This window comes from Lissotriton vulgaris, chromosome 7 (assembly GCF_964263255.1).
Source record: "Lissotriton vulgaris chromosome 7, aLisVul1.2, whole genome shotgun sequence".
NCBI classification, from domain to species: Eukaryota; Metazoa; Chordata; class Amphibia; order Caudata; family Salamandridae; genus Lissotriton; species Lissotriton vulgaris.
The window spans coordinates 1,144,923,084-1,144,950,162 of record NC_141695.1 but is presented as its reverse complement, the minus strand read 5'-3'; the positions used below and the strand labels follow the sequence as shown (position 1 = coordinate 1,144,950,162).

The 27,079-nt window shown below is 45.6% G+C and overlaps 1 protein-coding gene across 1 annotated transcript in view; it reads left to right on the top strand.

The window, feature by feature from the left end:
- UBTD2 (ubiquitin domain containing 2) overlaps positions 1 to 27,079 on the top strand; it is a 387,402-nt gene that overhangs the window by 212,701 nt on the left and 147,622 nt on the right. The window contains exon 2 of the mRNA XM_086931587.1: positions 23,315 to 23,551. Coding sequence (XP_086787713.1) covers positions 23,315 to 23,551 — 237 coding nt within the window. The remainder of the gene's footprint in view (positions 1 to 23,314; positions 23,552 to 27,079) is intronic.

Genomic DNA, 27,079 nt, shown 5'->3' with positions numbered 1-27,079 from the left:
CTTTTAAAGCACTATGGGTAGAGGAGGGTTTACACTGACAAAAGGCAACATTGTTTTATGTGTAGAGTACAAAAGTGTTAATCTTCTGCCTAAATCAGGAGGGTTTGCAGGTATACTCGAAATGTGCTCAAATGTACTCATGATACATCTGCTAAACATGTATGTGAGGGCTTAAGATCTGATGTCACTTCTAGTGATGCTAGTTCCTTTGATGTCAGGCGCCGCGATGTCCCGCGCCGCGATGTCACGCGCATACTGATTAACTAGGTTAGTCCCTCCGCTTCTTTTTTTAGGACTTGTGACCTGGCTATGCAGCGCATCAGCCTGGGTGCTGAAACATCTACTGTTCTTTAACATGGAGGAAAAGTAAGCACCAAACTGTGTGACACACCAGGTATGGGAGGACATGGAGAGAAATATTGCCTTTCAGCGGGAAATGGTATAGTCCAAAGCTCTGTTTTTATTATAAAATCGGGGCCTTTGGTGGTCATATCACTGAACATACAAGATTTGGAAAAATTATTATTGTCTATGGGTGCTCGTGGAAGACCATTTCTATGGACTGGAATCTATAGAATGTTAAAGTGATTCTGGTATTTTACTGACCTCTGCCGGCCGTTTTCTTTCAAGAAAGTTAAATAGAGGCAGTTGCCCAAAAAATAAAAAAAACAAAGTCCCGCAGTAGAAAGCGATTCTGGTATTTTACTGACCTCTACTGATTGTATTCTATCAAGACTGTTAAATGGAGGCAATTGAACAGAAATAAATTCCTTAAGAGGAAGCAGACAAGTCATAGGGCTGATCTCCAGAGCCCACAAAGTACATACACATATAAGTATATACTAAAGTATATACAAGATGTCTTGAATGCTAGACCTAAAAACAGAGAGGTTAGAGACACCTTCCTCGCTCGCAGGCAAAATAAAGGGGCAGGAGTACACAACAGCCTAAATTAGGATCCTAATGAGCAGAGGCTTCCAGGTCTCTGGAGCGACAGTGGAAGCCGGACTTATTCGATGACAATCATCCAGGTTCTGCGTAAGAGTTCCTCTCCAATCCTCTACAGGGGAAAAAAGAAACCAACATTGGCAAAGCCGAACATTACTTCTTTGGGCACAGGTTGACATTATCAATGGCTTTAGTGATGCTGAATATCTCCCCTATGCTGTGCAGCACGGCTTTGTTTACCAACCTGAGTTGGATCATTTTGCAAAAAGAAATAAAATATCAGAAATGGGTGGGTAGGAATCAAAATGGAGAGAGTTGGGAATCTCAAAGGGCAGGGGTGGGCAACCAACAGAAGGCCAGGGGAAGCAATATGGGGACAGGGGCGGATGAGGAGAAGCAGGAATGTGGAGCCGGTGTGGATAGCAATATGGAGCTTAAGGGAGAAGCACATAAGTGTATAAGACCCCTGGGAAAGGAACACATAAGTGAGGATGCATCATATGGGGTGGGGAGAAGCACACAGAGAAAGCAAAACATGCGCAGTGAAGTACACCGAGACAGTTGGAAAACAGATGCATTCTCGTGGAGTGCTTTAACAACAAAAAAGGTTGCACCTAAAAAGTGAGCAGTGAATTGAAATAAATGCCTTTATGCGCCAAGGAAGAAACAAACAGATGAAGTTGTAAAGCTCACACAAGCCAACGAGTAAGAAGCAACCACATGAGTCACACTGAAGCCTACCAATGGACGTTCTCTAAGCCCACAGTCAGCTAACCGTGCGACGGGAGCGACCCTTGACCCTTCCAGGTAGGTCGCTCCCCCTCCGCACAGCACCGCCTGTGCCCGTTCTCTACCTCGCTGCCCCCGTGTCTCTCTGCCCGGTTTCCTTCTGCTCCCCCCGCTGCCCCGTGTCTCTCTGCTCGGTTTTTCCTTCTGCTCCCCTCGCGACCCCCGTAATTCCCTGCCCGTTTTTGCCTTCTGTTGCCTAGCTGCCCCTGCATTTTTGTGACCTTTCTGCCTTCTGTGCCACTCGTTTCTCCCCATTTTTTGTGACCTTTCTGCCCTTTCATGTGACCTTTGTGCCTCTGTGCCACTCGTTTCCCCCCATTTTTTGTGAACTTTTCTGCCCTTTCTTGGGACCTTTCTGCCTTTGTACCACTCGTTTCCCCCTGTTATTTGTGACCTTTTCTGCCCTTTCTTGTGACCTTTGTGCCCTCTGTACCACTCGTTTCCCCACATATTTTGTGACCTTATCTGCCCTTTCCTGAGACCTTTCTGCCTCTGTGCCACTCGTTTCCCCCTCCATTGTTGTGCCCTTTTGCCTTCTGTTTTCTTAGTCACCCCCTCGCCGCTGCGTCCCCGCCCCCCTGACTGCCAATTAGCTGCCCCCACCTCCCGCCTCCCAGCTGCTCCTCCCTCCCACCTCCCCATATAGGCTAGCCGCTGCGCGGTGAGGAGAGCGACCCTTGACCCTTCCAGGTAGATCGCTCCCCCTCCGCACAGCACCGCCTGTGCCCGTTCTCTCCCTCGCTGCCCCCATGTCTCTCTGCCTGGTTTCCCTTCTGCTCCCCTCCCTGCCCCGTGTCTCTCTACCGTTTTTTTTCTTCTGCTCCCCCCGCGGCCCCCGTGTCGCTCTGCCCGTTTTTGCCTTATGTTGCTTAGCTGCCCCTGCATTTCTGTGACCTTTTTGCCTTCTGTGCCACTCGTTTCCCCCTGTATTCGTGTGACCTTTGCCCTTTTTGTGACCTTTCTGCACTCTGTGCCACTAGTTTCCCCCTCAATTGTTGTGCCCTTTTGCCTTCTGTTTCCTTCGTCGCCCCTCACCGCCCCTGCAACTGCGTCCCCTGTGGCCCCACCCCCCTGACTGCCCATTTGCTGCCCCTGCCTCCCAGCTGCTCCTCACTCCATCTCCCCACACATGCCGGACGCTGCGCAGTCGCGCCCCTGGCGCGCGGCAATTTTGTCTGCGCCCGCATGCGCCTGGACCACGCCCAGCGCCAGAACCCCTGGCCCCCGCAACACTACGACGCCAGCACTCTGCACGCTCTCAACCCCGGACGGACCCACAACTGCTTCAAGGCAGCCCCGAAACGCACACACGGTCCCTTCACCTGCCGGAACTGCAGCTACACCAGCCACAGAGCCGGCAAACCACCCGCCAAGAAAGACTTCAACCACCTCCGATGCATACTACTGAACACCCGCTTCTCACGCAAACACGCCGTCAAGCTCTGGCACATGCTCAACACAACCTCCCCAGACGTCGCCTTCCTGACAGAGACCTGGTTGAACAACTCCTCAGCACCCGACTTCGCCATAGCCATCCCAGACGACTACAGGATCTCCCATAGAGACCGCACCAACGGAGTCGGAGGAGGAATCGCCATCGTCCACAAGAACAGCATCAGGGTCTCGACTAGCACCGCCGACGCGCTCAGCACCGCCGAACACATGCATTTCCAGATCCACACAGACCCCAAATCCACCCTCCGAGGCACCCTCGTCTACCGACCCCCCCCAGACACCGCCCCCAGTTCAGCGACTCCATCGCCGACTTCATCAGCACGCACACCCTGACCTCCACCGACTACATCCTCCTCGGAGACCTGAACTTTCACCTTGAGAACAACAACGACAACAACTCCACAACCCTGATCGATAACCTCGCCAACCTCTGAGACCACTCGTCACAACGCCCACCCACTCCGCCGGCCACGCGCTCGACCCCGTCTTCTCCTCAAGCCAGCACGTCTCAGTCAGCCACACCACCGAACTCCTCAGGACCGACCACCGCTGCATCCACTTCACCTTCCGGAAACCCACCACACACCACCGCACCCAACAGATCCCCCGCCGCTGCTGGAGCAAAATCACAGAAAACCAACTACATGCAAACCTTGCTCTCAGCTCATCCACCGAACCCTCCAACACCGACGGCGCTGCCCGCAACCTCCGACGCTGGATAGAGGACTGCGCCAACACCCTCGCCCCGCTGAAGAAACCCCCCCCCCACAGAGACACCAGCAAGCGGGCCAGCTGGTTCACCCCAGAACACCTAGATTCCAAGCAAGTCTGCCGTAAACTAGAGAAGAAATGGCACAGTGAACAAACTCCAGACATCCACGCAGCACACAAGGACGCCGTTCGCAACCACCACCACCTCATCAGGGCTGCCAAGAAGACCTCCTTCAAAGACCGCCTTGACAAAAACGCACACGACAACAAGGAGCTCTTCAACATCATGAAGGAACTCTCCAACCCCAGCTCCAACACAAATGACATCCCACCGTCGAAAGCCCAGTGCGACTCCCTCGCCACCTTCTTCCACCGCAAAATAGCAGACATCCACAACAGCTTAAACACCCAGACAGCCCCAACAGACTGCAACGCAACAGACCCTCCGCACACCATCGACCACATCCTCTTGCTAGCCTGGACCAGCGTGAGCGTCTATGACCCCATCAAGACCATGAGCACAATCCACTCCGGCTCACCGTCAGACCCATTCCCGCACCACGTCTTCAACAAAGCAAGCAGCTCCATCGCACCCCACCTACGCAACGTCACCAATCTCTCCCTTGAGACCGCCACCTTCCCAGAGAGCTGGAAACACGCCAAGATCAACGCCCTACTCAAAAGAAATCCAAGGCAGACCCAAGAGACCTCAAGAAATTCCGACCCATCTCTCTGCTCCCCTTCTCGGCCAAGGTCATCGAGAAAATCGTTAAGACCGCTAACCCAATACCTCGAAGAGAACAGAATCCTGGACCCTTCCCAGTCAGGGTTCCGCAGCAACCACAGCACCGAGACCGCATTATCGCCGCCACCGACGACATCAGGACCCTGCTAGACAACGGGGACACTGCAGCACTCATCCTCCTAGACCTCTCCGCCGCCTTCGACACACACTACGCGCACGTCTCCACGCCGCAGGGATCCGAGACCAGGCTCTGGAATGGACCACCTCCTTCCTCTCCAGCAGAACCCAGAGGTCCGCCTCCCTCGTTCTGTTCCGAAGCCTCTGAGATCATCTGCGGCGTACCTCAAGGATCCTCCCTCAGCCTGACACTGTTCAACATTTACCTGGCCCTGCTCACACACGTCGCCCGATAGCACGACCTCAACATAATCTCCTACGCCGACGACACTCAACTGATCCTCTCCCTCACCAAGGACCCCATCACCGCCAAAGCCAACCTCCATTAAGGAATAAAGGCTGTTGCCGACTGGATGAAGATCAGCCGTCTGAAGCTAAACTCGGACAAGACTGAGGTCCTCATCCTCTGCTCCAACCAGTCAGCCAGGGACGACTCCTGGTGGCCAACGGCACTGGGGACAGCCCCGACCCCTACCGACCACGCACGCAACCTGGGAATCCTCCTCGACTCAACGCTCTCAATGACCAAGCAAGTCAACGCCGTCTCCTCCTCCTGCTTCAACACCCTCCGCATGCTCCGCAAGATCTACAGATGGATCCCGACAGATACAAGAAAGACAGTCACCCAGGCCCTCGTCCGTAGCAGACTAGACTACGGAAACGCACTCTACGTGGGAGCCCCTACCAAGCTCATCAATCGACTACAATGCATCCAAAACGCCTCGGCACGACTGATCCTCGATGTACCACGACACGGCCACATCACCCCCCACCTGAGAAACCTACACTGGCTCGCCGTCAACAAGAGGATATCCTTCAAGCTCCTCATCCACGCACACAAGGCACTCCACAAGACCGGCCCAGCTTACCTCAACAGACGGCTCTCCTTCTACACCCCCAACCGCCAGCTACACTCCACCGACCTCTCACTCGCCACTGTCCCGCCCATCCGAAGAACAACCACCGGCGGGAGATGCTTCTCCCACCTCGCTGCAAGACATGGAACACCCTCCCACTGAGCCTACAACAGACCCAAGACCTGCTGACCTTCAGGAGGATACTAAAGACCTGGCTGTTCAATCAGTAGCGGCCCCCTCCCTCTCTGCCCTCCCACCCCTCCAGCGCCTTGAGAACCTCGCGGGTATGTAGTGCGCTTTACAAATGGCTGATTGATTGACCATGTCTTGCAAAAGACTGATCCTGTGCTATCTAGTTGTTGACAGCAAAAGGGGGTGCTTGTCTGGCTGATGCTAGGAAAGTGTAAATAATAAGGCTGGAAAATGACAGGAGGAACCATGATGGTTGACAAGATGATAGTCAGCTCCTTGTCTTCTAACAACCTGCACCTTGGTATCCAGTGGTCTGCAATAGATACCTTATGAACAAGCAGTTACTGGTCTTTGGGACTGTGCTTACCACACACGCCTTTACAACTAATTTTGTTATAAAGGCATGATTACTAAAGGGATATGCATGGAAAATGTCCACTACTCCCAACACCCCACCCACCCTGAACCCAAAAACTGTACCCCCCTCAAACCCCAGCCCCGCTTCCCTCTCCGCGTCCGGAGCTTTCTTTCCCGATGCTTCCTGTTCCTCTCCTCGCCCATGCGAACATCTAGAACGATATATGCCTTAATTACGCATGTGAGGTTAAGGCAGATGCGTGGTTCAAGCAAGCGTTGTTCAGTTTGCGGGGAAACAACACTTGTGGCTCAGCCTGCGTTGTAAAGGCAGTTTCCTCATTCAAGATGTGGCCAAATTTGTCATTCATGATGGCCTGGAGACTTCTGATTGCTTGGGGCGAGCAGCCGTTACTAGTCCAGTGCTCAGACGCCGTGTGTGAATGTGATCCACAGGTTTTCAGGAGATGTGCAAGCATCCTTTATTGAGGTGCCTTTCAATGGACTCTGTCTTTTCAGCAAAAAGCTGGCGCCACCTTAAAATGCTTTAAGGAAAGTCGGGCCACAGCGCATCTTTGAACCTCTTGACCCCTGGCAGATAGTTTTCCCATTAGTTTTGGCTTTTTCGATGTAATTAAAGTGTGCCACCTCCCCACCGCAGTCACCCCCCAATCCTTTTGTGGTTGGAGATGAGGATCAAGGAGTCAACACACAGGTCAGCAATTGCATCGATGTTCGCAGTCCCACGCCACAGTTGCATCAAAACCCAAGCTGCTTTAGTTTGCACTTAGCAGCTATGCACAACGGCGAGAGGCAGGATCCAACACCTCCCAGGGTGACAATCACATCTGACAGATGGGTCTTCAAGATTGTTCAGCGAGCTTTGCCCTTCTGTTCCTTTCCAACCCACTGCAGCTTTGTCCCTCATCTGAGCGGCTCTGAGGAGCACATATCCATCTTCCTGCAAGAGGTGTGAGCTCTTCTGTCAAAAGGTGCATTGAGAGGGTTACGGATTCTGAAAACGGGGCAGATTGTTACTCCTGCTAGTTCCTCATGCTGAAGATGGATGGAGAAGAAATTCAAAATGCTCGTGCTGGCCCTGGTTCCGTTTGCCCTGGACCTAGGAGGCTGGACGTCAAGCCTTGGACTTGCAGTTCATTCACTTTCATGTGCCTGTCCTGCAGTCCCAAAGACATTACCTGCACTGTAAGGTTGCCCACGAGTATGTTCATGTTGACGTGCTTCCGTTCAACCCTACAGCACTCCTTGGATGTGAACAGACCTTCTAGGTTACAGCATGCCTCACAGAGCAGCGCATGCGCTTCCCAGTCTGGACCTAAACTAACAGAAAAGGTATTCTAATGCCATGATTTGGGGCTCCTTTGAGGAAATAAAATCAGGTCCATTCTTTGAGGAGATGACACGGTGGGGGTGCGGTGGCACTTAGGCAGCAGTGAAGATGCACACGTGCATAGTAAATGCTATCCACCTAGAAACAAACAGAAAAGTACCACACTTTTTTTGTTCTCCCTCTAAAAAGCAGTACGGTGAACCTGTCTCATAACATGGCACCTCCGACATATTTTGTCCTCCGACATATTTTGTCCTCTTCTATAGGGTACAACTTGAGTCCATGGCACGGGGAGCAAGGGCACCTACCTGGCCATTCCTATTGTACGTAAGGGGTCGTAAGGAGGGAACATAAAGTGATGAGTATATTGTTATAGAATGCTTCTCAGCAACTTGTCATTACTGTGAACCGCAATTCAACCATCTGTTTTTTCCTACATGCCACCTCATGCAGGAACCATCCATATGCAAAACAGACTTTGTTCTGCCAAGGCCAAAACCCATCTGGGGTTGCTTGTGTTACCGTTCAGGGTGTCCTGTCCTGGTAGTTTAGGCGTATAGTTGGTTTCTGCTGGGCTAAAAAACGTGATGGACTGGATTGCAGGCCTGAGCAGTTACCAGTGGCCGAGATTTATTCAGGCAATCCACACATCACTTTTTTGTTTTCCCTTTTAAAAACAAAGCACACATGTAGATTTAGAGCACAGGGCAGTAAAATGGACGCAAGTTTTACTCTCCCGGCGGATCAAAGGTGTCTCGAGTGTTTTCCTTGCACTACGAAATATTTTTTCTGTTATGGAAAGCAATTTGCATCCTTTGAAGTGTGTTCACGTTAAACTCGTAGCTGAAGGTAATTGCTCATACTTTTCCTTACGAAAGCGCTTTTAAAAGCATAACGCAGGGGAAAATGATCATTAATAAAGCATAGACCTAAATCAAGGGCTGTGTTTACCCAGTGCTTCTCTAAGGAGCGGTGAGCTTTCGATTATAGATAACTCGCTTGTAAATGTCGAGTTTCTATATAGTGCCTAGAGCCGATGTCCATGGCAAGTGCTGCCACTTGCACCTGAAAGTGAATTCGGAAGCACTATAAACCGAATCAGCCGTGTTCAAATCGGTCTGGCGGATCTACCCATTATGGGCAGCTTAGCCCAAGTTTGTTGTGCCTTGCTGACTTTCTGCAAGAGAGCGCAAGTAAACGCCGAATAAATGAACCTGCAGCAGAAATCTGTAGATAATCTGCAAATCCTGGATTGGAATCTCAGCCGGTGAACATTGTACCCGGTACATTTGAGTAAAATCATCATTGCGTTCCTTACCTCCAGATTGAATTTTCGTGTGTTTAGGTAAAAAAGAACGTCTTATTTAATATATTAAAATGTATTTGTCAAGAAACGAAAACTAACCGGTTGGGTTGGCGTAGTCCACAGCTATTGATACCAGCTGTTTACCCTACCAGTTTTTCATTTTTTTTCCTCTGCATGGTTTCCTTATTTTGCCATGCAGGTGGCAACCGCGTCAACAGGTAGCGGGAAGGCGTGCCCGAGCTGCTCTTGTGTCATAGTGACGTGGCTCCATCAATTGGCTGTCTTCTGCACCCTAAGATCCACATCTTGAGGTCGATGTGTGGCACTTTGTCCCATCTCTATCCTGATTACAATTTTGTGTATGATAAATTTGATTTCAGGATCATTCCATCACTGACACCGGTTACTTTGGCCTAAGCACTATTGATGCTCTGTGACTATATTGCCTTATGGTCCTGAAGCTGAAAAAAGTCTCTGCTTAATGGTGTCCCTTCGCAGACAACAGCTATGTCCGGTAGCGGCCCATGGTTGAAATTTGCAGTTGCGAGCAGTCTTCAACAAAAGAGTTAAGATGAAGAGAAATTAAATTCCTAGTCCCATTGGATTACATTTAGAATTTTGCAAACTGTTTTCGGTTTTGTCAAATTTTATGAATGCTCCAGGGTCAGACCTTTTGAATCAGTCTGTGAAAATAGAAGTAATGTACCAACTGAACCTGAAGTGTCATTCAGAGGATAGCAAAACTATGCAGTGTTCTTCGTCCAGTTTCATACTGTTGACAACCATTGATATGATGAATTTCAAAACAGTCTGTGGTGTGATTTAAACAATACAGCTTTGAAATGAAACTTAACGTTATTTCTCAAAGGTAAGAGTGGATTTAGTGCATTGCCTAATTTTGAAGTCTAACAGGGTGGCGTAACCTACTATTGCTGTGTGGCTCTGGAATTTTTCAACTGCAACGTATAGATGATATACCCCCCCCCCCCCCCCCCACCCCAATTCCAATTGGAAGGGCCTGTGGGCCTGATTACGAGTGGTCTGGTAGATTCTGTCCCGTGCGTACAGAGTTAAGAGTTTGGCTGCATTTAACACATCTGATAATAATCAGATGCGTTAAAAACCTCCGCTGTCCGTAAATTTCGGCAGGTTAAACCTGTCGAAATTTAACAAGTAAATTGTACTATATTTAGTGTGCCATGAAGATATTGATGCATTAAACACCAACATGTGCACGTTATTCCCCCACAAACCTGCAATAGGTGTTATTTATCGCACACAATAAATAAAATATCTCGTGGTATCGGTATTTATCATGTGCTATGAATAACACCTAAACTCTTAATCGGGTAGTAATGGAGGATAATTATTTTTATCAATTGCTGAAGATAGATTATTTGGAGTTTATTTGTTACTTACAACATGTTACTCATCCATTGGGCTTATAATTCCAAGGAGGCCTAGAAGTTTAAACCCAAGACGTCCCCTTACTCCACTACCCTGTGATTTTGGAATCTTCTGTGGCACTTCAGTTCACAACTATGATAAAAAAAAAATTCAGGACTCAAAACATCTTTGGAGCAATCCATGGTGCCGAACTCTGGAAATATAACAATCCTTCACGGTATCTTTTTAGAAGGAATTAAGTGCACACAACAGTCCTCGAAATGCAGAACATGGTTCTTAACACACTTTTTCTTAATATCTTTAGTATTATGATTAGGACAATTATTAAATATTTTCTTTAAACCAATTGGCTTTGCTGGATATGTATTGCGATAGGATGTACATAGTATGTATGCCACGACTTAACCTTTTCACCCATCTTGTTGATGATGCCTAAACTGCTTGATCAAGCTGGCAGGAAGAGTTGTGTAGAATTTGTCGGCCTAGCTTTCTCTTTTTTCATCATCTCCTTCTCTCCCTGGTCTGTAGGGAACACGTGCATCTGCTCATATAGAACAGATACATAATTTTTTACCACTATTTTCCCCTTTCCGGGTGAAACCTTAGACTCATAAATATACAATTTTAAAGATCAAAGCAACTAAAGCAGGACACTTTAATCAAACCAATCCGGCTTCAGGAACGGCTGTAGCCCCAACATTTTAACTCTAAATCTAATTGATGATGACCTTAAGATCACAGGCAATGGAGGGCACTACATTCTACTCCATCTTGACCTTACAGTGGCATTTGGCTCCAAGTTCTTCAAAATTGGGTGAAGTTTGACATCATTGTTTTAAATTTGATTAATTGCAACGTGGGTGACGGGTCCAATATTGTTAAGGATCCAAATGACTCCTTCTGCTTCTCCTGATGGTCCCCATAAGACTCTAGATGAGGTTCCCCACTTTTCTACCTATATGTGAGACATTAGTCCCCACACTTTTCAAGCTGTAGGTGGGGATTGCTAAATGAAGAATTAAAAGGTCTACTTCTAAGTGTGTATCAATACGCTGATGACTCTCTAATTTATTTAAAAGTACAATCTAAACAAGCAATGAAAAACAGTAAAAAAAAATGTAAAAAAACCTGGAAACAGTATTTTGGCTAACTAATCACTACCTCAACCTAAACCCAGAAAAGATAGAGTGCCTACACTTTTAGTAAATAACAAAAATACCTTATGCATGATGCGATCATGGACACAAACTTGTCTGAAAGCTTCCTGTGATTGTAAACTCAATTCAGCAAGTCATACCTCCTGGTACCAATACGAATGGTCTAATTGTCTACCAAAGCAACACTTGAAAAAGAGCATTGCTAAAACACTTTACTCCTTCATCAAACATTACGGTGTACATGTATTAAGAAGTCAGATAGTGTAACATCGGTGCAAGTTTTATTCTCCTTTACTAGTAGATATTCTATTTTTACAACTGTGCAAACCGCTTGGATTTAGACAAGACATACGTGTTTATATAAAATCTCAACTAAATAAATAAATACCTTTGACTGGGCTAGCTTCCCCTGAAATTCAATGTCTGGAAAAGTTTTGACTAAAACTTTTAGGTTGTCTTTTGGGGCCAAACTGAGGAGTGGAAGAATGCATTAATACAGTCCTGTTTTCTTTCCTTGCCTTTTTCGTCCTTAACCTCTTTACTCCCTTAATGTACACGTCATAAAAAGTTCTCTTTTATGCCCACATGACGTAAATACACGTCATCGTTTAAAGTGCTTTAACACATTTCTTTGCGTTTTCTCCTCCTCTTCCTCCTTGATTAGTGGGGTTGGGGGTGTGTTGGGCACGCTCCTCCTTGTCCTTGGGAGATGACATTGGAGTTTGCCAGGTCCTGCTTCCTTCTGGATACAGGTAAACTACAAAATGAGATGGCCCAATGCTCACTTCCGGGGCTCTTCATTATCATGCATGTGACATCACAAGTGGCATACCCCCTCCCTTGTGAGGAATACCCTAGCCCATTCCCACACATTCACATTGGTGTATACACACTCACTCACACTGTTACTCCCTGTCCCTTTGAGGAATGGCGCTAGGCTGCATTCACAGACTTTTCTCCGCAAATCCCATGTGCATCTGTAGGTGGCAATGTCCTGCTCTCTGTCGAGTCCATCACACCACAGAAGTGATGTTGGGTCCACAATATAAATGTCACCGGTGCACGTCAATGTTGATTCATTTCTTTCAGTGGCGCCTGGCATAGATCTGGAGTGTTCTCTCGATTTCTGCCGCAGAGTCCTTTATTCAAATATTTTGCAGTGTGCAAGAGATGTCTTTGTGCTCCTCCTCCCTCCTCCTAAAAGATAGATTTCAGACCATGTGAGGATTGTCACAAACAGATGTCGGTGATGGACCCCACGGGGTATGTCTGGTGTCTGGGATCCTCACTTGACTTGAAGTCTGACAAATGCTCTCTGCTGAATCCGACGGCCACCTGCGATTGAGAGGCCAAACACAACATCACTGAGAACCAAGCAAAACGCTCATAAGTCTCAGTCCGGAGGTCATCCCAAGAGAGGTAATCATCCCATTACCAAGATTTCAGGTCCCAGTTGAGTTACAGCCGGCAAATCTGTCCTAAAACCCTGACTGTACCTCTTGACCCCCCCAGCCCCCCCCCCCCCCCACCCCCCCCTCCGGGCCCTCCCAGCAGACTTCGGGACTGAGGCCTGCTCTGACTCCCCTTATGGTGCGGAGTTCTCCATCAGGGCCCTGTTTTTCAACACCGGCTTCAACAATGCAGGATGGAGAGCCCTTAGTCCTTTTGGGCTTGAGAGCAAATCCACCACGACCTTGCTTGAGGTAGCGATATTCTCAACCCCTTTGACCACTCCCACTCTGATACTGATACACTTCCATTACACTACTGATTTTTAGACCCAGATATGAGATGGTGACTATGTGGATGATACTTTACAAGTATGTGATGAAGAGAAGCTATTTCTGTACCTCCAAGAGGACAGTGGCCCTAACACTGTCCTCATACCTCGATCTGGCCCCCCATGGGGTAATCTGTATCATTTGCAATGGTTGTAAAAGCAGAAAAAGTGCTCTACCTCGAGCTCTCTGTATAAAAGTAAAGACCAACATACTTTGGGAGGTACTGCAGCTCGGATAGACCTCCTAAGAACCACCACTTCCTTTTAACGATGCACTGACAGGCACGCCTTTGGGCACCTGGGTGAAACTAGGCTCTTGCACCTATTTAATCACAAGATAGCCAGGAGACTCAGACCAGCTCCAGGGAACCCATTTTTGTCTTGACGCATCAGACTCCACAGAGCCTTGTGTTACAGGCCTCCACATGCAGGTTGAACCCAAATGCGTTCCAGACCACCCTGCCAGACTGAGTCAAAACATATGGACGCATTCGGTCAGTATTGCACTCATGCAAATAATGTTCCAGGAGGCAGTTTGAGTTTATGAACCTTTGTTGGGGGATATGGTGGGCAATATCTTGTTTGCAGTCCCAGATGACCTTCACACCAACCTCCAACAGATAATTTAGAAAGACCAAGTCTCTACAAAATATGTGATCAGTTCAGGCCTGTCTAGGTAGGGCAGTTGATTCCAGCGAGGTGCTTTGCAGCCATGCCTGGATATGCTCTACGGGCTTTTCGAACAGCATCCAACAATCACTGATGAAAATGGCTTTTCATGGCACCCACCACTTTGGCGACAGGTCAGAGTTACACATTATAGCGCTTTAAGTAAAGCAGTGGAAAAGCGTGTTCTCTTGGCCTAGCACTGGCCAGACTGCAGTTTCCCTAGCAGTTTTTGCCATTTCAAGGTATTGGAAGACGCTTACAACAGAGGCCATGACAGACCTTCCCTCATTAACCGCAAGCCTCCCAGGTCTTTCAATGCAGAGGTCTAGGATCCGCCAATATCATCCAGGTCCCCAAGGGCAACCAATTACCAAGTCCCCTGCCTCTACAAAATCCCTTTAGCTTTTCCTCAGCTGCATTCTGTCACATGGTTGGAGACCAGATTAGCTGTTACCTACACAGGAGGCAAGGCGTCACAGCCGAAAGCTGGGTGCTTCAGATTGTCTAACATAGGTGTACCCTACCCTTTGTTGCCACCCTTCCAAGCATGCCACCTCCCCCTCATTGGCTTCCAAATCGCTACTTGTCCATTCTGAAAGGGGAAGTTCAAGCTCTTGTGCACATAGAGAGGATGCCGGCATCAGAGGATGGTACTGGTGCTACTCCTGTGACTTTCTGGTGCCGAAAAAGGATGGAGGACTTATTCTTTTATTTAGGCCTGTGCCCTCTGAACTTCTTCCTCAAATAGGACATGGTCAAGATGCTCACACTGGCACAATGTTCTATTTGCCTTTGATCCAGGTGACTGGATGATGGCACTGGATCTGCAGGACAGTTCTATCCATATCCCCGGCCTGCAGTTCCCCAAACACAATCTGCAGTTCCAGGTTGGCCACAAGCACTTTCAATGCTCAGTACTCCCCTCTGGCATTACCAGTGCCGCACGGGTATTCACTAAAGTGATAGTCGTGGTCCTTAAACATCTTTGAAGGTTAGAAATACTAGTCTTCTCGTACCTCGATGACTGATTGTTGAAGATTAGCTCACCTCAAACAGTTGTGAACCAACCCAAAGGACGGCCAACTTGTTGGCATTTCTAGGATATCCGCCAATGTGCCGAAGTCACACCTGGCTCCTTTGCAGAGCCTTGCTGCCTTTGGAGCAATCCTCGATACGGTGCAGCTTGAAGCCTTCTCTCTGCCTCAACAAGTCTAGGACATTCGGGCTATGATCCTGGTGCTTGAACCTTTGACCTAATATTGTAGGCAGGGGAAACCCAATCAACCCTTGTAGGCTTGGGCGCTGTGTAATTAAAGTCAGAGTGTGCTACAAGGGACTTATTCAAGAAAAGTTAAGTTTGTTTGATGAGTAGTACAAGGGTATCTCACTCAATAGTATCCACAGAATAACAATTTTGATTCAAAAAGGTAAATAAATTAATGGAAGGAAGAGAGAACACAGAGTATGGATTATATTTTGAAAAATAATTTTTACTGTAACAAAATTGGGGAGATAGATACAGACAAACTAATTAGAGCAAGAAGTCATGAACAGAGGTAAACAATACTTTTTCACTACAGTTCATAACTTAAAACATCAACTCCAATTGGTAAACCACACAACCTAGACTAGTTAATAAACATGGTTATGAGTTAGTGTCGAAACAGCAATAAAGGAGATGATGGAATGTCGACGTTTCGGTCTAGAGGGCAGTCGTCAAATAGACCATCATCAGGACAATATTTTTCTATGCTGAAGAGACAACCTATGTAAAACAATAAATTGGTATTATAAACAAAATATCTACATCAGTTGTTAAAATCATGTATAAACATATTCACTCTATGTGTTTCTTGAGAAGAATCTGATATTAAATGTTTTAGACACATAGAGTGAATATGTTTATACATGATTTTACCAATTGGAGTTGATGTTTTTAAGTTATGAACTGTAGTGAAAAAGTATTATTTACCTCTGTTCATGACTTCTTGCTCTAATTAGTTTGTCTGTATCAATCTCCCCAATTTTGTTACAGTAAAAATTATTTTTCAAAATATAATCCATACTCTGTGTTCTCTCTCTTCCTTCCATTAATTTATTTACCTTTTTTAATCAAAATTGTTATTCTGTGGATACTATTGAGTGAGATACCCTTGTACTACTCATCAAACAAACTTAACTTTTCTTGAATAAGTCCCTTGTAGCACACTCAACCTTTGACCTGGCACCTCTGAGGCTTCTTGGACTCTGGTTGTCTGCATCCTGCTACTGTACTATGACAGGTGACACATACAGGCTCAAGAGTGGGATCTGAAGTTTGTTAGCTCAGCACCAAGGAATTATCTCATATTTTATCCAGATGTAGGAGCAAACTGCAAAATACCTGTTTTGGTGGCTGCTGGACTGCAACTGGACCAGTGGTAGACCTATCTCCATACCCCACCCAGGGCTGATGGTCATGATGGATGCATCATTACTGGGTTTAGGAGGTCATCTGGAAGAGTGCAGATAAACGGACTCTGGTTTCCTCCTAATCCATCATCAATCTGTTGGATTTACAGGGGACTTGGTATTAAATGTCTTCTTCCAGTCCAACCAGGGGGAACAGATGCAGGTTGTCACGGACAACACCACTGCCAGCCAACAAGTTGGGGAGAGTGGTATTGTGGGTCCTGTGCCAAAAGGCTCTGCACCTCTGGAACTGACTGAGCTGAGTAGGAAGGGCGTCCTCTCTGATTGAACAGCACATGGCAGGGTCTTTGAAAGCCAGGGCGGACTAACTCAGCTGGCGTTACCTAGCGGACAACAAATGGTGGCTAGATTCAGAGGTGGTACTGTGTCTTCCAGCAGTGGGGATAACCTTGGTTCTATCATTTCACCACCACCACCTGGACCGCGCAGTGTCTAAACATTTGCACATTGGAGTTGCCAAGGTAGTTCTGGCTTTGAGGTGCCTTTTGGCTCAACTGGCGCTCTGGATTCTTGTAAGTCTTCCCACCTTTACCTCTCCTGCCAAAAGTTCTGAAGAAGATCAGGAATGACCATTGCTCAAGTCAACACAGTGGCTCAGGTTACGGCCAGGAAAGTGTGGTGCCCAGAACTTATGGCCATAGGCCTCTGTCCTCTGATGCAGCTGCCGTTTCAGTAGACTCTTCTGTCACAGTAGAAGGCAGGGTCCTGTGCCCGAACGTGGACAACGTACACCCTCATATTTGGAGATTGAATTGAACTGGAGTAAGGCTGGGCACTGCCTCATCTGCTCCCTTGGTATAGTCGTTTTAGCCCAATTTGGATTCTGAGTCAACCAGCGTGCTGGAAAGAGACTGTAAACGAGCCACAGCCCGAGTGTCCTCAACTTGCTGTTGTCGAGATCTGCATCGTTTTGAATTTCACCTTCGGGTTCCCTTGTTTGTGATGTTTTAAGGCTTCGCCTGCAGAAAGCGCTTGCAAAATTTCTTCTAGACTGAAAGCCAAAGGGGGCCTAGAGTCTGCCCATTACTTACCATTGGTTAGCTTCGACGTCACTCTTCTTTCCTTCCTTCTTATTGGTGAAGGCCTCCTGTTCGCCTACTGCTTCTGCCTGGGGCTTTGAGTGTTTTTCCCTGCTGTGGAGCGTTGACCAACTACAGCTCTCGTATGCGGCCACTGGCTGCACGCTTCTGCATGTCCTTTTAAGGCCTTGCCTGTCAGCGCTCATTTGTCGTTGCTGCACGGGATATTCTACCCATATCACGTCCTTTCTTTTTAATTTTCATGAGCATGGACTAAGTACCAATTAATTTTGTTTTAATTTGTGTCCTTCCACTGCTCTAACTGTGATTAATGGTACTTTATTTATTACAATTTGTTCCTATGTTTTGACTTTTTTCTTTGTGACTTTTTTTGTTTGGGGCGTATGATTTACATTTTGATAGCTTAGGCATTCACAACCGCAGCAAAACTCTTGTTCTGACACATCTGTAGGGTGACCAGAGGCCCCAGATTTTCTGAGACAGTTCCCGGTGTTTTAGGTCTCAGCTGTAAACCGCATCAAGGTTCACTATGTCACTGATTTAAAAAAAAAAAAAAAAGAGACCAGCAAGCAAATATGAAGCTCATCTTGTTATCCAAATCACAATCTTTTGTCCCCAATACACACATCAATTCATTAAAAAGTCAGAAATAAAAAAACCTGCTGTGCAAAAGCAACCCCCTTTCACCAACTCTGTAATTAGGCACTCTCATTGCTGAGACTGATTAGCTATGCCAATGCTTGTTAAATACAGTGTAATGGCCCTGAAAGACTCCCTTTCATTTCAAATATTACATAGATGTGTGCAAGTATACTTCTTGGTTACGACTGTGTGTGTGTGTGTGTGGGGGGGGGGGGGGGGGGGGGGGTTCTTATGTGTTCCCTGGGGTGAAGTGTTGGCAGCGAGAACACAGTCAATGGGGGCTCCTTCCATTTTGCATGCTATCACAATGATAAGAGCAATAAACGGCTTAAAATAGTACGTTTTTCTCACAAAGAAGGCTTGTTGCCTTGGAAACCGGTTTGTTTTCATAGGCCCTCTTATGTTTGCAGTGAGCACTGACAGGGCGGTGGTATGATCAAGGAAGGAGGAAAGCAGAAAGAAAGTGATACAGATGCCAAGTTCATAAAGCAGACCTTTAAAAATGCTCTATTCTGGAGGGCATTATAGTTTATTCAATTTAACAAATTAGTATGTATAGGGTTATTCTTTGCTGCACTGTAACTCTGGTATCTCAAGTGCGTCAGATTTCAGTTTCCAAGTCGGGCACAATTTGGACAGGGGTGCTCGTTTTTACCACCTGCATATTCCTCTAAGGCATTTAATGAGGGAAGGGGACCAAAAACAGCAATTGTGCTTGGTAACAAAGGATGCTATTCCCATTTGTGAATTATGAAACACAGAACTTGACAGTAAAAGCACCTGATGTAACTTTACATTAACAGTGTATCACACTTCACCCATTAATTCCTAAATACGTTGAAAAAGGTAGTAAAATGGCTTAACCCTTTGGCTTTTGAGGCTACACTGCTACCTTGTGCACATACAAATGACTGTAAATGACAACTGCCCAGATTGCGGTCGGTCGGATCTATTTTGACGGTCAGGAGACAGCCCGACGAGCAGGCGGCAGTCCGACTGCTGCATTAAGATACGACCGCCGTACTGGCAGTCACAAAGCTGTCCGAACCGCAGGTGTGGCATGCTGCCACAAATTTAAATAGCCTCATCACATGCAGCCGCCTTGCAACACCACCGTAGTTTTAAAAAGAGTTGGTACCCCAATACACCCTTTGAGGCGTGGGCAATAAAGATACACAAAGAAAAAAGTTTGCCTACAAGGGATTTTGTTTGAGTATTTTTGAGATATTTTCTCAAAGGTAATTTTAGGTTACACCCTATTGTAGTGGTGAACAACAGTTTGAATCAGAACGAAATTACAAATTACTTCAATGGAATACATTTTTTTTTTGGAAAAAAAGAAACAACAATTCATACATAAAGCACGGGGTACAAAAACTACTTCAGGAAAAACATATTTAATATGTACATAATCAAAAATACGGTAATGAGGATTTGAAACAACCAAACATAGACAGTGAGGTGGCGTAAATTAACCTGCACAACAGCTATGTTAACATCTTTTCATGTATATATAGAGAAGAGTGTCAATAAATAAATGAACAGTACCTTCAAAATAATCAATATCAAATGAAAAAGATGCAGTAGTCGACGTTTCGGTCTGTGATGGCGATGAGACCGTCGGACCATCTTCAGGACGAAAAGGTTGATGAAAATCCAAGGAATATTCTTAATTAATTCCTGAACATCAATCCGTAGAAATCCACTGGATTCAGAGAGAAGCTATTGCAAACAACAGGTTAACGTGGTATTCCGGGTTTAAAATCTCACGTCACAAGTGCTACGTCTTTCGGCACTTGTAAATAACTCTTATGTGGAGTCACGTTGTGGTACTTTAGGGTTTCGTAATCACGTTGTAGGGTAAATGCCAGGAGCGCTCAGTTTACTTTAGGCTCTTATGAGTAACTGGAACTCAATCGACACGCCAGGGGTCTCGTCAATTCTGAGTCAAAGCAGACCAGTCTGAGTGACGCAAGTTGTTCAGAAAATCGGGACTGCCACAAAGAGTCCGTTTAGAACTTACTTGCTGGAAATCACGTCGGGATCAGTTGAAAAGGGGTCACCACTACATGCTAATATCTGTTGTCCTGAGGAAGGTCGTAAGGAGTAAACGACAAAAGACCGAAACGTCGACTACTGAGTCCATTTCTTCATCTATTAATTTCACAAATTACCTTTACTTTAAGAAAAATAGGAGCATTTGTTGTTGATTTTTTAGATTGGACGTTTTATTCAGATGTACTATAGGAACAATTTGTAAATTCCCTTTTCATTTGAATGCATTTTGATCAATTGTAATGGTTGATATGTACCCTTTGAATTTATTAACAAAAATATACATTTAAAATTTTTTTTTATAAAAAAGATTTCCTGTGTTGCTGCTTTTTTGCTTTACTGCTCCTTTTTGTCTTAGACCTAGACAACTAATATAGTTGTGAACAGATACCAATTATGTTGGATCAGACTAATTGACGTAAACAATAGTTAAGTCTGATTTCTGTTAAATATCTTCTTAAATTCCCTTACTGGCACTTTTTTTAATTCACAGTATTTGCCCAAGCCTGCAAGGGTTTATTGGGTTACCCACCGATTTTTATTTGATCTTCAGGAAAACAGCTGATTTAAATTACACTACTACATGAGGTCGAACAGTACTCCTGGAATTGCATTTGGTTGATTTGGTGTACATCTGTTCAGCATTTCTTGAGAAATTAGAATTGGAAAGTGCCTTGCAAGGGCCTGAATTTTATGTGACCTGTCAATAAAGTTAGAGATGCCTGGACTGTTAGTCCACAGGAAGTTCAACAAGGGTCCACAAGTTTGCAAACCGGATGACCGGGTCTGCAAGCCCTTAAATACCCACAGCACATGGCCCTAAGTCTGTGCACAGAGAGGGTTGGCCATAAGTAACAGGTTTGATGCTGGGTCTGGCCATAGGCCTGACCCTTCGGCACACATTTGAAGTCCAGTCACAGTAGGGGTTGGCTGCCCACTATGGCTTTGTGATTGGGCCTGTAAAAGGCTGGTCCCTGTGGCAAACCCTCCTGGATACGGCAGATGGTCATGCCTAGCACGGAGTGTATACTTTCATAGAAGTTGTGAAATGAAAAAACCCACAAATTCCTTTAAAAACGAAAGGTTAAAGTGAAGTTATGGGTAGCTTTTGATTAGAACACCTTAACATACGTTTAAAAAATCCTCAAATTAGCTAAAAAAAATAGTTAAAGTGAAGTAATGGTTGCAAAACAAAGCATATAAAACACTCTGCAATCAGTAACTCCTACAACAGCCATGTAAAACAACGCTTGTTAAACTTTTTTTTTTTAATTCGTAACTCTGAGAATAAAGTTTTACTCCCAGTATTCACCCTGGAAATTTAGCTTCTCGGACTACCTGATTTTAGGACTTCAGCTGTGAATGAGTCTCCCTCACTGTAAGCTGTAGTGGGCATTTTTATGAAGTTAATTGTTTTATTTTTATTTTAAACAGCTCACAAATTCAAATTTAGCACTCGTAGTCCATCGCTTCGATAACAAGACTGCAAACCCCGAGAGGTGCAAGCCCTCTTTCTTTATGGACCATAGTTTTCAGTTCTGAGACTGTAGACCGTGACAAGGGGGCCCAGTATCATTCCACAAGTTTCAAGAAACTTGGTCTCTTATCGAAGCCGTGGACTGTGTGCTATTTTCATTGTGTCCAGGGTTTCGGCACAGGGACCGTGGACTGTGGTTCACAAACACAGGTTGCCCCGTTATGTGGCCTGTACTTTATTTCCAGGACGTGGGAGCCGTGCCCACATCCCGTGACCGTGGCTGCAGGAGGAAATATTCTCTTGCTTCCAGTCAACAAGTTGTCCACTTCAGGTCCACGAAAGGTACTTCGGGCTCATGGACACAAAAAGAATGTTGTAGGCAAAATCTTTCTCATCCAGTAGGAGTGTTTTTTTGTTTGTTTTTATTTAGTCTTCCGGCGATCCTAATACCTGGGTTCACGGACCCTGCGCTGAATAATAAAAGTCCAGATATCTTTAACTTTTTTTACCCTTTCAAGCCCACACCTAAACCATTTTTTAATTCAAATTTCTGAAACTGTTGAATGGATTTACACTACACTAAGCAAATGTCCTTCCTAAGGTGCTTACATACAATGTTTCTTCAATAGTGGAATGAATGAATGAATGAATGAATGAATGAAAGAATGTTGGATTTACCGAGCGCGTGGTTCCACTGGAGCGTCCCAGCGCTGTACCACTGGCGAACCTGCCCTGGCTTTCCCTGTGAGATGGTCTCTTTACTGGGCATCCCCCAAGGTGCAGCCAGGCATCCCCGGCGGTGATGGGGCCGGAGTGGAGATTAAGCAAGCTATTGCCCAGAGTTGCAGCGTGGGACCCCATGGTTAGAGTGGCACCGAGGTGAGATTTATCGGGCCCGCTGACATTGGTCCTGCACCCGGCCGCGTCAGGAATTGAACCCTGGTCCCGGGCCGACCTCTGCCTCCAGGTCTGCCGCCTCTAACCGAGTGGAGCAAATGAGTCCAATGGAAGTTAAAATGGAAAAATGCACTTTTTGTCATCTGCCCCTGCCCACCCAAAACTAAAAAAAACCTTGGCAGATAGTTATAAAACTTGCTCTGTCAAACCTAAATTGGATAAAGGTATATTAGGGGTGCAGGGGGGGGGGGGGGGAGCTGGGCGTTGGTTAAAAATAAAAGAGGGGTAAAAAAAGGGGGGGTTGGGCACAAAGCGTTGATTTGCCATGTTAATTCCTATAGGAAACTTGACTGTCCGATATAGGAAAACATTTCTGAATTACACTACATTTGGCAACATGTTACAACTTTACTCTGAAGACGTGTTTACAATGTATTCCGATTGTGCCAGATAACAAAACTGACGAGGGGCATTAAAATTGAGGTTTGCCTAGAATATTCTTGATGAGGGCAAAGTGGTGTTAGAAAAAACCTACAACTTAGCCACCTGACCACAGCTCTTCCTCTTAATAATTTTAAAATTACTGGTTTTTAGAACTTTCTAGTAACCAAAAAGCATAATTTCTTTACAAATGTAGACCAATAAAATGTACAAAAAGCATTAAACCACCATTGTAGAAGAGACCTGAACAGGAGGTAGAAGTGAGGGAATAGATATGGCACCTTCGGTCAAAGTGCATGTTGGGGTAAGGTTCTCACTTAGTCTATATAATCTGTTAAAAAGTAATCCTTATAAGATGTCATTTTTAATGCACGTGTTTACTTCTCTCTCAGTTGCTCTAGGTCGAAATCAGCCTTTGAAAAAGGAGAAGCCAAAGTGGAAGAGTGACTATCCCATGACGGACGGACAGCTGCGCAGCAAGAGGGATGAGTTCTGGGACACCGCACCAGCCTTCGAGGGCCGCAAGGAGATCTGGGATGCACTCCGGGCTGCTGCGCATGCCTTCGAGAGTAACGATCATGAGCTGGCCCAGGCCATCCTGGATGGCGCGAACATCACTCTCCCGCATGGTATGAGTTCACATGATCCTGGCCTCAGGCTTGGGCTGCAAGGGGACGACATTAAAGTTAAAAGTGGGCATGGATAACCTGTTACCTTGGACCACCTCAGACTGAAACTCAAAACCAAAGTGCACCCATTAGGGTATAGTCTGGCCTAGTTTATACCTTGATGGGTGATCTTTGATTTTGGTTTTCAGTTTTATGACGTTTATTACAATTTGTGGGTTTTTTCTACAGTCCATACCATGAACCTTGTAGTGGCACATACCTGCACAATGTTTAGAGGTCAAGTACAGAGTGAGGCTGGCTGATAGCAAGGTGAAGGGGAGAAGTATGGTGCTCTCCAGGGTTCAAGAGCCGTAGCCGCTCCATGTGGCATCCAGCAAAATAAGAGCGAAGGCCGAGCTATCTTTAGTGTAACAGGTGCTACAGCAGTGGGACTTAGGGATAGGAGGGACCCAGTTCATTACACTTGCAACTGTCTATCAGTATATATTGAGGAACTCTGTTTCCGTCGCTTGCTTTGAAGCCCATGATACCTGGTCAATGCCACTCAGACGAGGAGTGTTTTAATGTTAGACTAGAGCAATGGCCAACTAGTTTCAAAACAGTTGCAAACCTACTCGGACGCACACTGCATGATCTGGATAGGAGATTTGAATGTAAGCTCCTTTCTCTTGTTTTTTAGCTTGCATTTCATTTCTTCAAAAGGTATCAATTTGCCCAGCATTAAGGACTTCACGTAGCCCTGCAGGTCACTACGCCTGTTCAGCTCCTTACATAAAAAGTACTTCCTGCAGCATGGTGTCAACACAGGTACATTATGCAAGGAAGGTTAGTACTTCAGTGATTTCACCAGTACCCAGTCTTTCAAGTGGTGCAGTTTTGTAAATACTCCATCTGCCAGGGCTGTGTTGTGGTTCCTTGAGGCCAAACTGGTTATAGTGAGCTGAGACCATTTAGTTCCCGCTTTGTTTTGACATCAAAGGAACAAAGTTGGCATATTTTTATCAAGTTACCTTGTAACAAAAGGCTATGGGTGCTATTTTTACCTTTCGTAGGCAAAGGAGAATGATTTAGTCATGCTTTCTATCTTACCCTCTCCTGGTACTGCTGCAGTAGGTTTCATCACAGTGGATTCCAAGTTCCTTCTAAGCCAAAACTTTGAAACATAGCAATCTTCTTCCATCTCACCAGGGCGAAGTGAAGAAGTCAGCTATGGAAAGATTGAAGTGAACACACTGTGTACATAAGACTCATTTCCCCTTGGCAGGCAATCGACCTCGTGATGCTGTACCTCTCCTCTTGCCTCACGCCGGCCAAGTATTTCCAGGTGGAACGGAGTACCAGCACTCGGTCTGCTCATTTGTGCACAGCCCCACAGACATTGTTATTTTAGCACAATGCCCTTCTCTTTCCGTTCAGTTTATTTTACTGCTCAGCACTTGAAAAAGCATTATTCTGAGGGCAAGCGTAACACTGAAATTGTGAGTGAAAAACGTGTAGTGATCCAAGATTGTGGAAATCTATAAAAATACTTTCACCCGGAGTTATAACTATTTTAGCGCACATAAGATAGACATGGGTGTAGATAATTGTCTCTTTGCACATCGAAGTTTTAGATCCATATTCAGAGAATAGGGATAGGTGGGAAAATCAATGCGTTTGTAAAGGGCCAGCTTAACATCCTTAGTTAGTTCACCTCAAAAAGGCAGGGAACACCTGCAAACTTGTAAGTTTGAGTATTCACCAACCATGTGCAGGTAGTTTCTCTACCAAGAAGCATATACGAACCTCCTCTTGGCAAGTGCAACAATAAATATGTGCCGAGGTATCCACCTCAGATGAAATATTTTCCCTTTGGAGTAACAAAAAGAAGTTACAATTGTTAATACATAACCTTTCAATGTGTTATAGTTCCCCGGACGTACGTGAAATGCATGCCAGTACTCCTGAAAACTGTGCCGGTCATAGTTTTCTAGCTGTGCTCTTGGATTTTGTTTGAGAATTCCAAATTAGCCAGGAATTTCTTCCCAATGTTGAAGTAATTTTAAGGGAGCAAACCTCTAATTTCATATTCTCATAAAATCTGATGTCCATTATTGAACCTACATATTTTTTGCAGCATGTTTGTTTGGGGTGAATGTGTCCTTTGATAAACTAAACTGTAACGTTCGATTAAAACTAACCGGTTTCTTTTTTTAAGCTGTTGCTCCTGAGGGTCTAAGTTTGTCCTTTATACCTTTTCAACCTAATGAGATTTATTTGGCCAGACTCTCAGTTGGACTAGATTGAGCTTCAGGTAGCTCTAGTTCGTGGTGTCTGGTGTACCTGATGCATGGATTCAGATTAAAGTGGGCAGGAAAATCCACTACACAGCTCTGCACTTGGCCCTTCTCGGAATTGGACTTGGTAGGAGTTTAGCTTGGACACCAGAGTGGACTCTAAACAGTGGCTACAGATTGCGCAGTGCAGCAAAACTCAGCTCAACTCGCAGCCAAGCCAGGCTCAATGGCTGACACTTTAGGAACTTTAATGCTTGTATGATATCTCAGTGAGCCACATGATCACACAAACATAAGGTTTTATATTTTGAAGATCAGCAACATTGTCATTCATTACGATAGTAGGTGTTAATATTTGAGTACCTGTAGACAATTTTGTGTGCAGTATGCACTTCTAAATAGTTATTATAGTAGAAATAGAATTCAGAATGCTCATTAACCTAACTCAGTCATATAGGGGAGTTCATTTAGCAAAAAATATCACTGAATACTCTTACTCAAAAGAACTGGAACATATTCTTTCTTGATTGCTATTTGCATCGTTGGGTATATCTGGAACACCAAAAATTGTTTACAAAAGGTGACCGGGGAAAGCTTGTAAGTGGCATAAACCAAAGGCAAATTCTCTGGGTACCATTCTAATCCATCGTTTCTCAACTCCTGTGCCACTCGAGACAAAGGCCTGCTTTATGCAAATCTGTGCTGACCCTGCTCTTTGTGAGAGCAGTCTATCCTGAATTGTCATGGAAGACACCATCCAGAAGGGAGCAATAGCAACCCACAGGCATGGTTTGTCATTGTTTGCCCATCGCCAGTGAACTATAGCTTGAATGCAGGGATCAAAGAACCCACATCTGGTTGTACCGTGGCTACTTCAATGAAAATGTGATGTCCTTGTGATAGTGTTGTAGGGTATCGCCAAAGATCTCTCTATGAAGGTTTTATCTTGCAAAGCTTGTTGACTGATTACAAGTATGGAGAAGTTAGATGCATATTGTCTTTTATTCTGTAGAAATGGGATTTGCAGCATGTCTGTTACTTCAGATTCCCAGGTATTACTCTCATTGATGTGTGGCTTCAGGGTTGATTTTTCCTTTTTAGGTCTCGCCTAGACGTAAGCAAAGCGAAGCTTTGCTGTCTAGGGAGACAACTAATGTCGCCGCTTTCCAGGGAATGTGGACAGCAGACTGTGACGAGCCTGTCCTCCTGGAGATTGCAGCTCGTGAGCGCGCACGTCGCGTCGCCCTGCCTG